This window comes from Typha angustifolia, chromosome 14 (genome assembly GCF_048772165.1).
Source record: "Typha angustifolia cultivar Huaian chromosome 14, ASM4877216v1, whole genome shotgun sequence".
In the NCBI taxonomy this organism is placed as follows: Eukaryota; Viridiplantae; Streptophyta; class Magnoliopsida; order Poales; family Typhaceae; genus Typha; species Typha angustifolia.
The window spans coordinates 11,393,356-11,408,879 of NC_133252.1; the positions used below are offsets into that span (position 1 = coordinate 11,393,356).

Below are 15,524 nucleotides of genomic sequence, written 5' to 3' on the forward strand. Positions count from 1 at the left end.
AGATTTCTGTCAGGCAGCTAGTTTCATGATCTCTGCTTATCTGAATGCTTATCGTGATATGGGTCATCATTTAGTAATGGTTTTGACTGAAATATTGTTTATGTGATTAGGTGTGGAGCTGATGGTATGCTTTGGTATAAGAAATATGATGTTTCTGGAGCATTCTGATTAGGGAGTGCTACATTAAATTATTAATTTGCTTATTATGATGCATTTTTGTGAGTCATTACCTGAAATGGAGTCCAGATTTTGTTAGATTGGCGATGGAGGACATGCCTTCTATGCGTTTAATTGATCTGATTTTCCTGGGGCACAGTATAGCAATCTTGGTAATTCTGGCTGATGAAGTATGAGGGAGTCCTAGTTAATAGTGCTGCAGTTAGCTGCATTATAATGGTCTGCACTGAAATTATGCTTTGAATACTGTCATGATTGGAAGATGTTTTGCCTCCTGTCGCTGGTTTTTGGTGGTTAAGATTCTGTAGCATGGAGCACTTGAGATCTGAAATATTGTTGATGGAAAGGATGTGGGACTCTTGCGTTACTTTGTTTATAATTTTTGGTTCTCTTATGTAGTAAGTTTTCTTAAGCTGAAATATATTCCAATCACTGTTAGGTTTCCATGTAGACCCCTAGTTTCATGGCAAAACTAGCGAGATGTTACATTTCCAAAGACCAACAATGTTTTCATCCCATTAATGAACAGTAAATCTTCATTTTGTTAGGTCATCACTGTATATCGACATGCCACATCTAGTTTCTTAGTCTTTTCTGTATTATTTTGTTGGTCGATGTTTCATTGCAGTTAATTTTTCATGGTAAGAGTTTATTTTCCTAATTAGTTTGTTATTTGTAGCACGTCGTTTGATTGTTAGAATTTTATTTATTTCTCCAATCATGATCTTTTTCTTTCCTCAGTTTGTTCTGTGGCAGCTTTAAAGAGGCTTGATGATAGCTTTATACTCTTATTAAATTGACCAGGGCGTTCTATGTTTTTTCTACAATTAGTTTTATCCATATTAGATTGTCTTTCTCAACCATCTTTCAGCTCATACATGGTTTTCTCCATGTTGTCAGCTTATCTTTGCTAAATTTTTGGAGATGTCAGATTTCTGCACAGCAGCTAATTTCGTGATCTTTGTTCTTCTGAACGAGGGAGTCATTTTATTTTGCTAATCATGATATGGTACAACATTTAGTAACGGTTTTGCACTGAAATATTATTTATGTTTGATTAGGTGTCGAGCAAATGGTGTATTTTCTGCCTGGCTATAACAAATATGATGTTTCCGGAGCATGATGATTAGGGAGTGATATGTTAATTTGCTTTCTGTGACTCGTTTGAGTGAGTCATTTTCTTTTTCTTTCCTCAATTTGTTCTGAGACTGCTTTATGGAGGCTTGAGATCATTGGACAACAAAGCTTTGCTCTCTATCTTATCATAGAGACCAGTGGGTACTATGTTATTTCCTGAATTGGTTTTCTGATTTTCTCCATATTAGGTTTTCTTTTTCAGCCATCTTTCAGTTCATACATTGAAATATGTTCTGAAATCTCTTGAAATTCAGATGTCATTAGATTATCTTTATCTGAATGAGGGGGAGTCATGTACTTGTCCTTTTTATAATTCAGATTTCTTTGTCTAATCATTAATGAACTAATGGTCCGTGGATCTTAATTTAGGTCAACTCTGTATATCACTGTGGATCTGACAGAGATGGTTGATGGTTGCTTGTTGGTTTTTCCTTACCATTTTGATTTGATTATGTTGTTATGGCTTCTTTCTCTGTGTTAGGTCTATGAATTTGGTTCTATGGAATAGTTTTTTATCGTTACAATTAATTATGTCTAACACTATAAATTAGTGTGTTTGCAGACAGTTATCCCTTCAAAGATGTTGCTGACATTCAATATTATAAGATGGTGTGGCATTACTTTAAGAGGGCTGTTCACCTTCAGTGCTGATATATACCGACCAATTTTTTGTTATGGCTCTTGTTTGTTTTGAGTTGTTGCTTAGGGTGTGATGTCCAATTTCTCAGTTATGGTGGTTTTCTTTCTTCAATTTGTTCTATGGGGACAGGATGAACATTATGGAACGAGTAGATACTGAAATGATAAGGACTATATTTTGGATCTTGGAGAAAGGTGAATTGAAGGTGATTCTTCTTTTTCTTTACTGGGTTTTTGGTTGTCTGAGTTCACTTGAGGACAGCGAGCTTTGCCACCTACTGATAGAAGAGATCAGGGATGTTACGTTATTTTCCTTTAAATAATTTGTTTTTATATGTAGTAATGGTTAATTCACCAAAGTGTTTCTGAGAGCTGTTTCGTTGAGGGCGGTACATGTAGTTTTTCTGGAGAGGCAGGGACCTGATATTTTGGTATTATACAGCTAGATGATTGAAATGATGGGAGCATTGATGTCATTTGCTTCATACTACATGTTTCGAGATGTATTTTTGCAAGAGTGTTTTGCTTTGGAAGAGTAGTCTATTTTTGGCATAGTTTTATGGTGTTTCTTTATTCTCCATTGATGGTGTATGTGCTGAAGTATTTTCTGGATTCTGCTTGACTGGGAGGCGATCTTACATTTTGCCAGATTTTTGGAGATCTGAGACTTATGGAGGATAGTGGATTTCAGCTGATATATAGGACTTTCTATTTGTTAAGGGCTTGTGCGCTGAAATATATTAGTAATATTAGGATTTAGTGTTAGTCTGCATCCCTTTTGCCAAATTTTAGAGAGATGACAGTAACATAGAATTGATGCTCCTTTTTACATGTTAATTTTTATGCAGTGAGGAATTTTTCTGCTGAATTCTCTTACGTTGGCCTTCATAAATCAATGAGTCAGAGTGACAGTGGTAGGTTTATTTTGGTATGGAGCCTTATTTCTCTGCTTCTGCTGGGCTTGATATATGTGACCAGAGTAATTATTATTTTTATGTACAGTCTGGTACTAAGCACCTATATTTTTGACTTTCCGCTGAGTTGGGGATGTATGGCACTGTGAGTTATCTCAGTGGTTAAAGGATTATAGATTTATGTCATGGAGGCTTTGATTTCTTGGTAGTTTCCCTCAAGTTAAATTGAACATGTTGGCATTTTTAGCCTCTTTGTATTAGGCCTCTTGGGGATCACTGCAACCTTTTAGGGGTATGTGTTATTCTCTGGCTTCTATCTATCCATCAGTTCTGTGTTCTGTTATCTTTATTGTGCAGTGCAATATATATGTCCTCTTTCAAGTTGGCAAATGGATGGTTGGCGTCACATAACATGGTAAGGTATCTTTTTCTTCGTATTTCATATTTGTGAACTGATCCCTTTGTTTTGCAGTTTATGTATTTCTATAATGTTCTTGTTTGAACGAGATGTTAGTATCTACTTATTTGTGTTTATGAACGGAAAGAATCACTTTATCTATGTCGTGTGCATCTGAATTTTTATGAAGCAATGCTTGACTAATGTCGTGCTAAATTCAAATTCAGATACGTGCTACTTGAAGGGTTATTCAGATATCATTGGTTCACATTTAGTATATCGGCCATGGACTTTCTTGTGGTGGGGTATTGTCTGGAGTGCCCTAGTGTTTCGTGGCTTCTGGAAAATTTATTGGTTGGGCATGTTTTCTGGATCATTTTGTTGGCCTTGATAGATATATTTGCACATTAGACACATCTGTTGTCTTGGGTCTTAGACCATGGTATGTATGCAGTGAGTTGATGGAGCTTATGTATCAAAGTTCAGTAATTGAGATATCATGTCTAGCATGGAAAGATCTTGTATGTATTGCATCCTATTCTGAGGTGATTTTGTACAAGAAGTACTTAGAAGCACCTGATAGTGTCTCCTATCTGCATTGCTTTCCCGTTGCCTCTCTTTTAAGAGGATTTTCATTTGTGATGGATTCCTTCCATTGATCTTTTGCGAAGTGTGACAGTTTGGTTTTCTATTTGATTGTACTATGACTTTTAGGCAGTCATCTGTGCAAGCCTATTTTTATGTGAAGATGCTTCAAAGTGTCTAGGGCCTGAAAGAGCGACTCATGGGGTTGTGCTATATGTTTAATCTTCTGCTGGCTGTTGGTCTTTCTTCTGTTGTTTTGTGTTGTATCTCAAGTGATCTTTCGTTTGTTCTGGAGTCCTTACAGTGATCTTTTCCCAAGTGTTTACACACATTTCTTATTTCGATTTGCTTATTGTGGGTTATAGCACTTATTGGATTTGAAATGGAATACAGTCTTGAAGAGCTTCTACCTATGCTGAAGTTGCTTTTTCATCTTTCTTTCAGATGACATTTTGTTATAATCCTATTACTGAAGTTCAGTGTTTTTCTCTTTGTGGCTATTTTAGTTAGATTTGAATCCTGAAGAGCTGATACGATTTGGTGTAATAAGTTATTCATTATGTATTCATATTGTTTTTTTCTGCAAGATTGGTCTACAAAGTCCGATTTGGGTATCATTTTTGCTGCTGTAATACTTTCTACTGTCATTGATTTAAGTCTTGTCAATATACTTTCCCATGGTTGAGGCATTTCTATTGTCACTGATTTAAGTCTTGTCAAAATATTAGTTCCCATGGTTGAGGCAGAGGTGTCCACACCTAATTTTGTAAACTGGTTTCTTTTGAATTTTGTGACTTTAAAGGGTTTTGTATGTTAACCAGGGATAGTTTATCTATTGTCTACTTTAGTGTTGTGACTTTTACCTTTATCCTGTTTGGCTGCTTTTTTCGCTTCAGTCCTATCCAGGGAAGTTGTGATAGGATTGAACTAATCTAGTGCATTGCTTTGCCGGGTTGTGGAGATTTTAGTTTTAGATAATTTGAAACAGCTTTTCCATGTAGACAATTAAGGAAAAATGAACCTTTCTGTTGCTCTCTTAAGAGCATTGCTTTGCCGGGTTGTGGAGATTTTAGTTTTAGATAATTTGAAAGAGCTTTTCCATGTAGACAGTTAAGAAAAATTTAACCTTTCTGTTGCTCTCTTTAGTGAGGTTTTGGTTTGTTTTAATGGGCAAATGAAAATAATAATCAATCCTAGTCATTCTCTTTGATTCCTGACTACTGTAGTTTGTTCTGACCAGGTTTTGGTGAAACCTACAGGTATTCTCAGTGTCTCGTGTTTGTTATATTACACTTATCTATGGAATCGTTAAATTTGCATTTGGCAGAATCCTGGCGGCATGTTTCAGTCCGAATGCATATATTTATTTGGCCTACTTATAGGTTCAGTAAAAAGGATTCATTCTGTTGTTTTATGGCAATGTTTATGTGTTGCAACGTGGTATTAGTGGCTTTGATGGTTCTGTAGATTCTGCTCGTTCTGCACTCTGTCTGTCTTAGCATATTAAATAAAATTGCAGGACGTTAATAAGTGTTTGTTATTTCCGTTGCAGTTTAACACTGCCTTTGCCGGTCCCAAGCCCGGATGAGAAAAGGTGGAGGGAACTGTAAACTACTTTCAGGAACTCAGATGTGACAAAGACCATCTATTGATTCATTGGAATCTTATATTTACTTGATAAATTGTCTCCCAGTTAAGCCTCGACAGAGTGAGGAGGGTGTCTTGGATGTAAATTAGTTTAGTAGTTTAGTGGTGGTATGGTTACACATGATGTGATATTAAATTAAAAGATATTTAATGTCAGAGGACTAAAATAAAGAGAAAAGAATGATTGAAATAAAGTCGATTATAGTGATATTGATAAAATGATCTTTAAATTTTGTCGGCAATGTAATCATTGGAGAAGATGAGAGGAGAGAGAAGATAATGTTCAAGTAAGTCGTCTTAAATCTTTTTTTCACCTTAGACCGGTGGCAACTCTTTTCCTGGGTGACCAACAACATGTAGCTTGGTATTTTCTCTTCCTTTTGGGCGTGTATTACTACCACTGTCTGCAAAGATTAACCCGGAGAGTTCAAAAGTTGGGAGTTTCGCAAAGTCTTTTCTTTTGGTTTCGTTTTTTGCCACAAGGTCTGACGATTTCTTCAACTTCCTCTGATCCCGGTCTTTTTGGCAGTTTTAAGTGTATATCCAAACAAGTCATCGTTTCATATGTAGAGTTATACAGGAATTACTAGAAACCAATGGATACAATTTTCCCAGACATTGCGTTGAACTGTTCAGAGCACTATTCGTGTAGGTCTCATTTAAGCCTCTTTTGTCGGCTACGCATACCAACAAATGGCCAAAATTATAGAAGAAAAAAAGAATTCAAGAAAGAGGGTTTTACGCAAATACACGGAAAGGAGTAGAAAATGTCCAAGTGCACTGACGTGCAAGAAATGTACTTGTCCATATCGTCCACTTGGACAAAATAGTTTCTACTTGCCACCACACCGAACAGCCTCTCTCTAAGATGCGACACTAAACAACGAACACACTGTTCTGGCCCCCGCTGTGGTCCGTCTTGTATTCTTTTACACGTGACAGAATTCTCCTTATAATATCGGGGATACTCTCTCTCGTCTCTCCCTCATTTTTCTTCGGAGAAAGAGTTTCTTCTTCGAAGAATCTTAGCTCGCGAATGCTTCTCTGCCAGGTAATATAGGTACTTCCACCGAACCAATCAACCATTCTTTTTTCAATTCTTAGCTCTGTTTTCTCAAATAGTTTAATTTTAATCCAAGCTAGCTTTCAACTACTCAGTTCATCTGGTAGAGTTTTCTTGATGTCAGCTTGTTCTGCTTCAAATTAATAATCAATTCAGTGAAGCTGACCCTTCTGCTTTGGGATTTCTGCAGACCTAACGGATTTGAGTAGATGGATTTAGTTTCCTGCGGCCACTCTTCTGTGTCATGCCATCATCAAGTTCCTAGTTTGAAGCATTTGAAACACAATCCACTTAGAAAAGGTGGAGTTTTATGTGTTGGGGGAGCACCAAACCGGAGTCCTCTGTTCCTGCAGCAAGTCAGCGCCAAAACTGATCAAATTAATCAGAAAGACGGGCTTAGATTATTAGGGCAACTTCAAGGTCTTGGAAATCGTAGCAGTTCTGCAGTCTCAGTTGACAATCATGGTTACTATGTGACCGATGGAGCTGTGGGTCTGGGAAATATTCCCAAGAAGGTTGATGAAGTAGCCAAAGTTAAAATCCCAGGTTTGCCCAATGAGTCTGATGAGAACCATGGCTCTCCAATCAGTAGTGCTTTCTGGGAATGGAAGCCGAAGTTGTCGGTGCACTACGAGAAATCTGGAACAGAGAACAGTAAAGCGCCTGCTGTGCTCTTTCTTCCTGGTTTTGGAGTTGGGAGTTTCCACTACGAGAAGCAGTTGAAGGATCTGGGTCGCGATTATAGGGTGTGGGCATTGGATTTCGTGGGACAGGGCATGTCCTTGCCATATGAAGACCCAGCTCCCAATAAGCGAGACGATAGTGAAGCGAGGGAAGTTCTGTGGGGTTTCGGAGAGGAATCACAGCCCTGGGCAGAAGAGTTGGTCTACTCTGTTGATTTATGGCGAGATCAAGTACAGCATTTCGTAGAACAGGTATATTCCTCAAATTTCTATAGGTAGTCTCTCTTTGCATTTGGTGACTTTATCAATTACACTAGACTCTGATATGAGACATTTAGTATGAAAACACTCTTTTCTACTTATGTACTCATGATGAACATCACAATACCAGGTTTTACTGTGCTGTCATATTCTTAGATGCATCTTTTAACCTTCTTGTTGGTTATCTATACTACAAATAATTTAGGAATGAGTTGGTGACGCCAGATTACGTATGTGATGAACTATTGTTCTGGAGTAATTTAGGACCCATCTCCTACTTTTAACAGGTGAATGATTAGTTCCAGATTTTGAACAGTTTTGAGCTACTAACAAGTTTATGGGCACCAAATTATGTATGCGAAAATCTGGAACAATTTAGGACTCATCTCCTACTTTTATTGTTGAATGAGTAGTCTCAACTTTTGAAACACTATTGAAGTCAATATTCTATATGTTTTTTATTTTAATGGCAATGCTCTAATAATATTTTCAGCCTCACAGGAGACATTATTTATAGCATAGTTTCATAACACATTCTTAGTTGACTCTTTTAGAAGAATTGTAATACTATTGTTGATTTAGAGTAACAAAAAAGTACAAGTAGTCTAGAATAATTTTCTTGGATCCATGTCCAAAGATTTAATCAACAGTACAGGTCAACTAGTGCATGAATTAAGTTGGACTCGTGAAAGAATTGAAGTATTCATTAGAGCTGTCAAGTAGATGTTATTTGTCAACCACCTAGAAGTAGCGCTGCGATACTGATTGGAGCAAAATTTGGCAAGAGAGCATTTTGAACTTTATGTATCACAATTTTGAAGCTTAGTTTTAACCGAAAACTACTTACCATAGTTCCTCTAGGCATGGAAGGTGTTTAGGAGGAACAGGATACTTTTTGATGGAAGGATTTATTTTAGACATATAGCTTTTCTTGGTACATCTTAAGACATATGACAACCAAGAAGGTGGATTACTTACCATCGGTTAGTCACCTCTCTCTCTCTCTCTCTCTCTCTCTCTCTCTCTCTCTATATATATATATATATATATATATATATAAAATTTGTATCTCTTCTCTCATATTTAATCATCCCTTACCGCAACTAATTTAGCAGAACAGTGTTTTGATATACTAATTTGTGGAAAATATTAAGATAATGCTAAATTCTTAATGTCAGAGATGTTTTTATTATAGAGAGTAGGTCACCAAAACAAGTTCATAGGTAATTTTTTAACAGATTAATATTTCAAGTTAACAGGCCACCAGCTGAATGTATTTGTGGCATGCTTTATTTTTCCTGTCTATGATCTCTCATGTTCTACAAAGGCAATTTATCAACCAGGAAATAGTTGCTCCAAGTAGCTAAAAAATTTTAGTTTAATGATTCTCTTTTTCTTAGCTCTTTGCTTGGTTACTCGTATTGTCATTTATTAACTTAAAATTTTCCATAAAGCTAGTTAACCAGCCAACTTTTTGGTGTTACTGTTTTTAACTGCATCCAAGTAAATTTTTTACGTACTTGCATGTCTTTCCTTGTCTGAAAAGTGAAGAATATTTTTGCAGGTTATAGGTGAACCGACTTATATCGTGGGTAACTCTCTTGGAGGTTTTGTTGCCATGTACTTTGCAGCATGCAATCCTCAGCTTGTAAAGGGAGTTACACTGCTTAATGCAACACCATTTTGGGGATTCCTCCCGAACCCTATCCGATCACCTAGGCTGTACAAATTTTTTCCTTGGGCGGGGACATTTCCTTTACCATCAAGTGTCAGGAAGCTCACTGAATTTGTGTGAGTACTTCTAATAGCTTAAAAATCATTGAGTTAATATTGACAGCACTATTATAATGTATCCAAAAAAATTGAATTATTTGGCTTTCATTTTTTTCATGAATAATTTCTTTTCCATTTAAGATCAAGGTTAAAGAATATCTTTTGCTATGTGTAAATGAGATGGTCTTGCCGGGACACTTCTTTTAATTAATGCATACTATTAACTCTTTGTTATAAAGTCATTCAACTCCAACTTGATTATTCAAGATACAGCTATCAACTGCCAATTTGCAGGATTTTTTGCCACAATATGTGTTTTTCCGGCACACCTCAGGTCTACTTGATTAGAGTTTTGGTAGATTCAATAGTTTGATTATGTTCTTGTGATCTCCTGGCTAATCTTTGAGATGTTGATGACCCCTAGTAGTCTAACTCCTTCAAAATAAATTCTATAATATTTAAATATCCATTCATCACAATGAGAATAATTAGTCTTTTATATGATGCAGATGGCAGAAGATAAGTGACCCCAGAAGCATACAACAAGTACTAAAGCAAGTCTATGCTGATCATTCAACAAAGGTTGACAAAGTGTTCTCTCGCATTATTGAAATAACGGAACACCCTGCAGCAGCTGCATCATTTGCCTCCATTATGTTTGCTCCCAAGGGGCAATTGTCTTTCCAAGAGGCATGTTCTAGGTACTGTGGAAGCATTTCTCACAGCTCATAATTGGTGTCCTTTTTCTCATGAAGAATGTTGCTATCTTCTAATTATTTCTTCTGGTCTATTGGCTATAGGTGCCAAATTCAAGGCGTTCCCATATGTCTCGTGTATGGAAGAGAAGATCCATGGGTTAGACCTATTTGGGGTCTTAAAGTGAAACAGCAGTTGCCGGAGGCACCTTATTATGAGATAAGCCCGGCAGGTCACTGCCCCCATGATGAAGTTCCTGAGGTATGCCATTTGCACCTTAGACATGTAAATTGATAAATTTTGGTAGTTCATATAATCTTCATCTTAATATTAATTACAGGACTTATCAGTGAGCTTTATTAAAGTTTGTGTTGTTAGTGCATTTCGTTTGCTTCTTGTTGCGGAGAAAGAACCTTTGCTGTCTATGCTTGGTTCCACCAATCAGTTCACACGATCGTTTGATAAATTATCTTTCCTGATATGAAGTATCTTTGATGTACCTAAACAGTTATCTATTACTCTAGAGATTTCTTTAATCACTATAAAAACAAATGGAAATTGGAGAGTGATTCTCTTTTCTCAGGTTGTGAACTTCTTGCTGCGTGGGTGGATTAAGAACCTCGAGTCCCAGGGTGCACACGCGCTGCCTTTTCTCGAAGAACCTGAATATGTTCAACACGGTGTATCTCGAGAATTGGAATATGTCAGAGAAGGATCACTTAAGTCAGTTCTAGTACGAGTGTTTGGATCAAAACATTCTTTATGGAATCAGATGAGCTCTCTTGTGAAGTCCCATATATCAAGTTGGCGACTGGTTTCCAGATAGAGCAGCCTGTTTAATATCCATCCTTTCTCAGCCATTGTAGATTTACCTTTTAATGCATATTGCTTATTCTTTATATGTAAGTAAGATTGATATGTTCATGGATATCATAGGCAAATTATTAGTTCACTGGTATCTCTTATCCCATCTCTCAAGTTTAATGCAAATATGAACTACTAATTCATTAAAAAAAAAAGGCAATAGGATAGCATTAGCTGTTCCAATTTTATCTGGGCTTGATAAACACAAACTAAATATATATATATACACATATAGAGTACGCAATCAAACTCGATCGTGTTGAGAATGTAAAAAAAAATCTTTACGTAATCTTATTACATACAAAGAACAGCGAGTTCCATTCTGCCACGTCGATGATTTATATGGAGTTCTAGTTTTGATCAAGAACTCTATAAATAAATAGGTTGCCATTTGCAAAAGTTTAATCCTTCCATCCTATCCTCAAAATTACTAGTTAGCGATCAGCAGATGCATTATTATCCTTTTGACCTCAGCAAACTTGGCTCTTCCTCAGGAAAGGCATCTCGAGACCTCAGTAAAAGAGAGTAACGTATAAAATAGGAGTTAATTAAGGATTACAAAGTTGAGGAAATGAGCTACGTGGTGTTCTGTCCTTTTTTTCCCCCCCACCCAAAAAAAAATCATATTTTTTCTCTTGTCCTTTTCTTTTATTGTTGTACCTACTCGTCTTATGGCCCGCCGTGAATCCTTGGGATGAGACAGTCAAAAAAGTTCAACCCACTCCAGCCTAGTCTCAAGCCAAGCTCCAACCACTGTCTTCTTACTATCTAATATGTTAACACTTTGCACTCTTAGGCATATAATTTAAGAGCAAACCAATGTGTTTTTCTTTTTTAATCACTGCAAGATGATAAATGCAATTAAATTAGGGGAAAAAAAAAAAGGGTGATTCGAGTTGTTTTAATGAAAGAAAATAATATATAATAATATCAATTTCAAGCCAAAGCTTTAGGAGAGAGCTCGGCTCGACGACAATTTACACCGCGACTTAGGAGTGAGCGAGTATCAAGTGTAGTGTCAAACAAAAAGCACATCTTTTTCTTTTATTACGGATTCCAGAGAATTCTAATCCTCTCTCCTATATCTCATTCCCCGTTAATTTGGTTCTCCCCCTCCCTCTTTATATCCGCTCTCCCCCAAGTCCCCACCAGTCTGGCCACGGTCTCATCTCGTTCTCTCCTCTCTCGGATATCAATCGAGGTGGGATTTGGGTCTTCTCTGGGAAGCCTTTTCTTTCGTCCTTCTCGATCTCGAGGTATAAATCACTCAGTTTGATGGTGATCTTTGGAAAGTTTGGTAGATGGGTTCTTGTTACATGGATGCATATCATTTTCCGCAACTTTATTGAAGTGGGAGTTGTCAGTGTTCGTTCTCTTGTACGGCTTGGTATATTAGATTCGCTGTTGTGGTATATTCTATATTCATGTGTTAATTTTTTTTTAAATTTTCTCATTATTTTTAGTGATAACTGTAGGACATGTTATCTGTATTGTGTGGGAGAGTTATGAAATTGATGGACTTGAAAATTGTTATAGCTTAGATACCATGGGGCATTGAGGGTACCAAAATTATTTTGTTCTTATTTTGATTTTCTCCTGTCTTGTAAGAGCTGGAAATGGAAGGTAATTGTGCTACCATATTTTTGAAATAGTTCTTGATTATGAAGAAGCCAGGGTGATGTTGGGTCTCAATTGAGAAAATTGGGTCTTTTCCAAGTGAAGGTGGCGGCAATTTGTGTTCAGTAGTATTAATTCCAGAAGATGTTAAACTGATGAATGTCACAAGATTTACAGATGTTTCTGATACTAAGGTATGCCACTGTAATGGCATTTTGCCATCACGACACGTGCCAGACGGCATGCAGTTGTATCAATATGGCAACGAGGAAAGGATAGGACAAAGAGGTGGAGAGGGGTACCAACTGTGAGGGGGGAGAAAGAAGAATGAGATAATCTACAAGTTAATATACTAAGTTTGCCTTCCAAGTGAGGAGGGGCAATTTATGTTCAGTAGTAATTCCAGAAGATATTAAATTAATGGAAGTCACAATATGTACCGATGTTTTTTATACAAAGGTACACCACTATGATGGCATCTTGCTAGTATGACACATGCCAGATGGACTGGTAGTTGTGTCAACCTCTGCAGGTAGGGAAGGAGAGGACGGAGAGGTGGACAGAGTGGGTACCAACTTTGAGGGGGGAGAAAGAAGATAATCTACAAGTTAATTTACTAAGCTTGCCTTCTTATAGGTAGAACTAAGATCTGAAGTTCTTGGACAAAAAATGTGGCATCTTATGAATTCAATACTTTGTTGTTAATTTATTGTTGGCAATGCTTATGTATGACACGATTTCTTAGGTCAGTAGATTTTTATAGATGATTTTGGATTCATAATTCTCTCTCTCTCTGGTTACTAAAGATGGTGTCTGATTGGGTGTCTATAATTTCCCAAGCTTCCCATCATAACATCCCCCTTTTTTCATGACATGTGGCACAGTGTTATATCTCTCCTTTGGATCAAACTTAATTGTTCTTATCTTTTCAATGTGATTACATGGATTAACATTTCATTTGGTTGAACTTTTTCTTTCCCTACATCTTGTCAGAGTATCACTGTCTGTTTGCTTCAATAATATGGAAACTGGTCCCTAAGCCAAATTCATGCACCACTATTTGTGGGATTTACCGATCAACATTTATGGTTTCAGCTTGCCTAATAAGCTGGTTTGTAATGTTTTGTATAGTTTGATTTCTAGTTATCACTTTGTTGTACAGAACTAGCATATTGGAAGGAGCAGAGGAGTTCCAGACTTATTCAGGCTACTGTTGGAGCTATTTCTTGTTTTAACTGTTAAGATATTCTTTTGGCTTGGTTATCTGGAATATTGATACTGAGAGGAGGAAGATGTCAAGCAGAAACACCCATTGGTGCTACGTATGCAGGCAAGCAGTTCAGCCTCATGGGCACAACACGACCTGCCCCAGTTGTGGCGAAGGCTTTGTGCAGGAGCTGAATGAGATAGGGAGCGTCGTGGACTCTTTTGATTCATTCGGTGTGGACTTTGTTGAAGATGAGGATCCCAGGTTTAGAATTATTGAAGCACTGTCTACTTTGATGAATCAAGGGATGGCAGGAAGGAGCCACGATGTTCGCAGTAGAACTGGCAGATACATGGACCAAGGGATGGGATCTGGCATGGGTCCTTTACTGTTTTTTGGCGGTAATCTTCCTGTTTCGATGTCTGAGAATGTAGGTCTTGAGGTTCTCCTAAATGGTGGCTCTGGAGTTGGCGATAGGCGTGCCAACCTAGCAGAGTACTTTGTCAGTTCAGGATTGGATGCCCTTCTTGAGCAGCTTGCACGGAACGAAAGGCATGGCCCTCCACCTGCTTCGCGGTCGGTTATTGATGCTTTGCCCACAGTGAAGATAAACCACAGGCACCTTCGTGGTGATGCGCACTGCCCTGTTTGTAAAGACAAGTTTGAATTGGGAGCTGAAGCACGGGAACTGCCATGCAAGCATTTGTATCACTCTGATTGCATTGTTCCTTGGTTATCCCAGCACAATACGTGCCCAGTTTGTCGTCAACAGTTACCATCACAGGGCTCTGGTGTTAGCATTCGCAACCGATCAGGTCGTCAAAGTTCAAATGGCAGTGGGAGAGACACTTCAGATGACACTATTAGGAGAGAAGGTCAAATAAGGAGAAATCCATTATCCTTTCTCTGGCCTTTTCGCTCATCTAACTCCAGTTCCAATTCATACTCGGGTCCCAATTCTTATTCCAGTCAAAATTCGTACTCCAGTCCCAATTCGCACCATAACGAGTCGGGACGAAGCAGTTCCAGTGCTCCTCATGAAGATATCAACCAGATGAGCTATTCTGGGTGGCCCTTTGACTATTAAGATCCTCTCTTTAGCTAGTTATTTGGCTCTTTCTTCATCTGCTGAACCTTACTGTTTGTCGGTGGTGTGAAACTAGTTTTACTGTTTTATCTACGCTTCCTATGTTTGATGGTCATCGAAAAGTGGTATCTCTTGAGACAGTTTACCATCTGCATGGCTGTCTTCTGCTGCAACTGGTTTCTTTTATGCCTCAAAAGTAGTAAACTGTGTGATATATTAGTTTCTTCAAGTGCCAAAGTGTTTGCACATAAAGAAGCTGGAAGGACTTGTGATGCAGCTAGTTTTATGTTACTTGTTTTATCTTTCTTGTTTGTTGATGTAGTTATTGGTAAAGAAAGATTCGAGCGTTTAAATGTTCTCAAAAAACTCTCTCCCAAATGGCAAGCCTTTAGATCGTTTCAGTGGAGCTATTAATATAACAAATGAGAAAAGTTGGAACAAAAATGACGTTTATAATACTAAATTTTATTTATGTCACTTTAAACTATAAGGGGTTCTAATTTGATGCAATCACCTAACATAGGTTAAGTTATGTAGAAAAAAAAAAATTTAAATGTTTTTTTCACTTTACAATAAATAGTTAAGGAAAACTAAATTTGATTGTGAAAAGATCCCAATAGTTACTTTCTCACTTTTATATTTTGGGCATTGCAATATTTCAAGAGGAGATAATATATAGGGTAAATTAGTTAAAATTTTAAAATGAGATTGTTAGTTTTTTTTTTTATTAAGTTTAATTGAACGGTACCAAAATAACTAAAATATCTCATCATGTTT

General features: G+C 37.3%; 2 protein-coding genes across 6 annotated transcripts; both read left to right on the plus strand.

The window, feature by feature from the left end:
* Positions 1-6,397: 6,397 nt before the first annotated feature.
* On the plus strand, positions 6,398-10,924 carry LOC140776130 (pheophytinase, chloroplastic). 2 transcript variants are annotated; one of them, XM_073119714.1, is made up of 6 exons: positions 6,398-6,556; positions 6,750-7,494; positions 9,068-9,294; positions 9,786-9,977; positions 10,077-10,233; positions 10,556-10,924. In XM_073119714.1, the coding sequence occupies exons 2-6, from the start codon at positions 6,769-6,771 to the stop codon at positions 10,796-10,798; spliced, it is 1,545 nt and encodes a 514-aa protein (XP_072975815.1). In that variant the 5' UTR covers positions 6,398-6,556; positions 6,750-6,768; the 3' UTR covers positions 10,799-10,924. The 2 variants fall into 2 exon arrangements, with proteins under 2 accessions (XP_072975815.1, XP_072975816.1); XM_073119715.1 differs by having other exon boundaries at positions 6,398-6,547.
* Positions 10,925-11,879: 955 nt separating this feature from the next.
* On the plus strand, positions 11,880-14,970 carry LOC140776626 (probable E3 ubiquitin-protein ligase RHC1A). Of its 4 annotated transcripts, none has more exons than XM_073120384.1 (2): positions 11,880-12,092; positions 13,616-14,970. In XM_073120384.1, exon 2 carries the CDS (start codon positions 13,746-13,748, stop codon positions 14,745-14,747), a length of 1,002 nt encoding a protein of 333 aa, XP_072976485.1. In that variant the 5' UTR covers positions 11,880-12,092; positions 13,616-13,745; the 3' UTR covers positions 14,748-14,970. The 4 variants fall into 4 exon arrangements, with proteins under 4 accessions (XP_072976485.1, XP_072976487.1, XP_072976488.1 ...); XM_073120386.1 differs by lacking the exon at positions 11,880-12,092 and adding an exon at positions 12,114-12,245; XM_073120387.1 differs by lacking the exon at positions 11,880-12,092 and adding an exon at positions 12,192-12,213.
* The last annotated feature ends 554 nt before the right edge of the window (positions 14,971-15,524 follow it).

What these genes read in the sequence shown, in the direction of transcription:
- LOC140776626 (XM_073120384.1), top strand. Translation starts at nt 13,746, where the DNA reads ATGTCAAGCAGAAACACCCATTGGTGCTACGTATGCAGGCAAGCAGTT.
- LOC140776130 (XM_073119714.1), top strand. Translation starts at nt 6,769, where the DNA reads ATGGATTTAGTTTCCTGCGGCCACTCTTCTGTGTCATGCCATCATCAA. An exon ending in AGGAAGCTCACTGAATTTGT is followed by an intron (nt 9,295 to 9,785) that starts GTGAGTACTTCT and finishes TATATGATGCAG; the next exon opens with ATGGCAGAAGATAAGTGACC. An exon ending in CCCATGATGAAGTTCCTGAG is followed by an intron (nt 10,234 to 10,555) that starts GTATGCCATTTG and finishes CTCTTTTCTCAG; the next exon opens with GTTGTGAACTTCTTGCTGCG.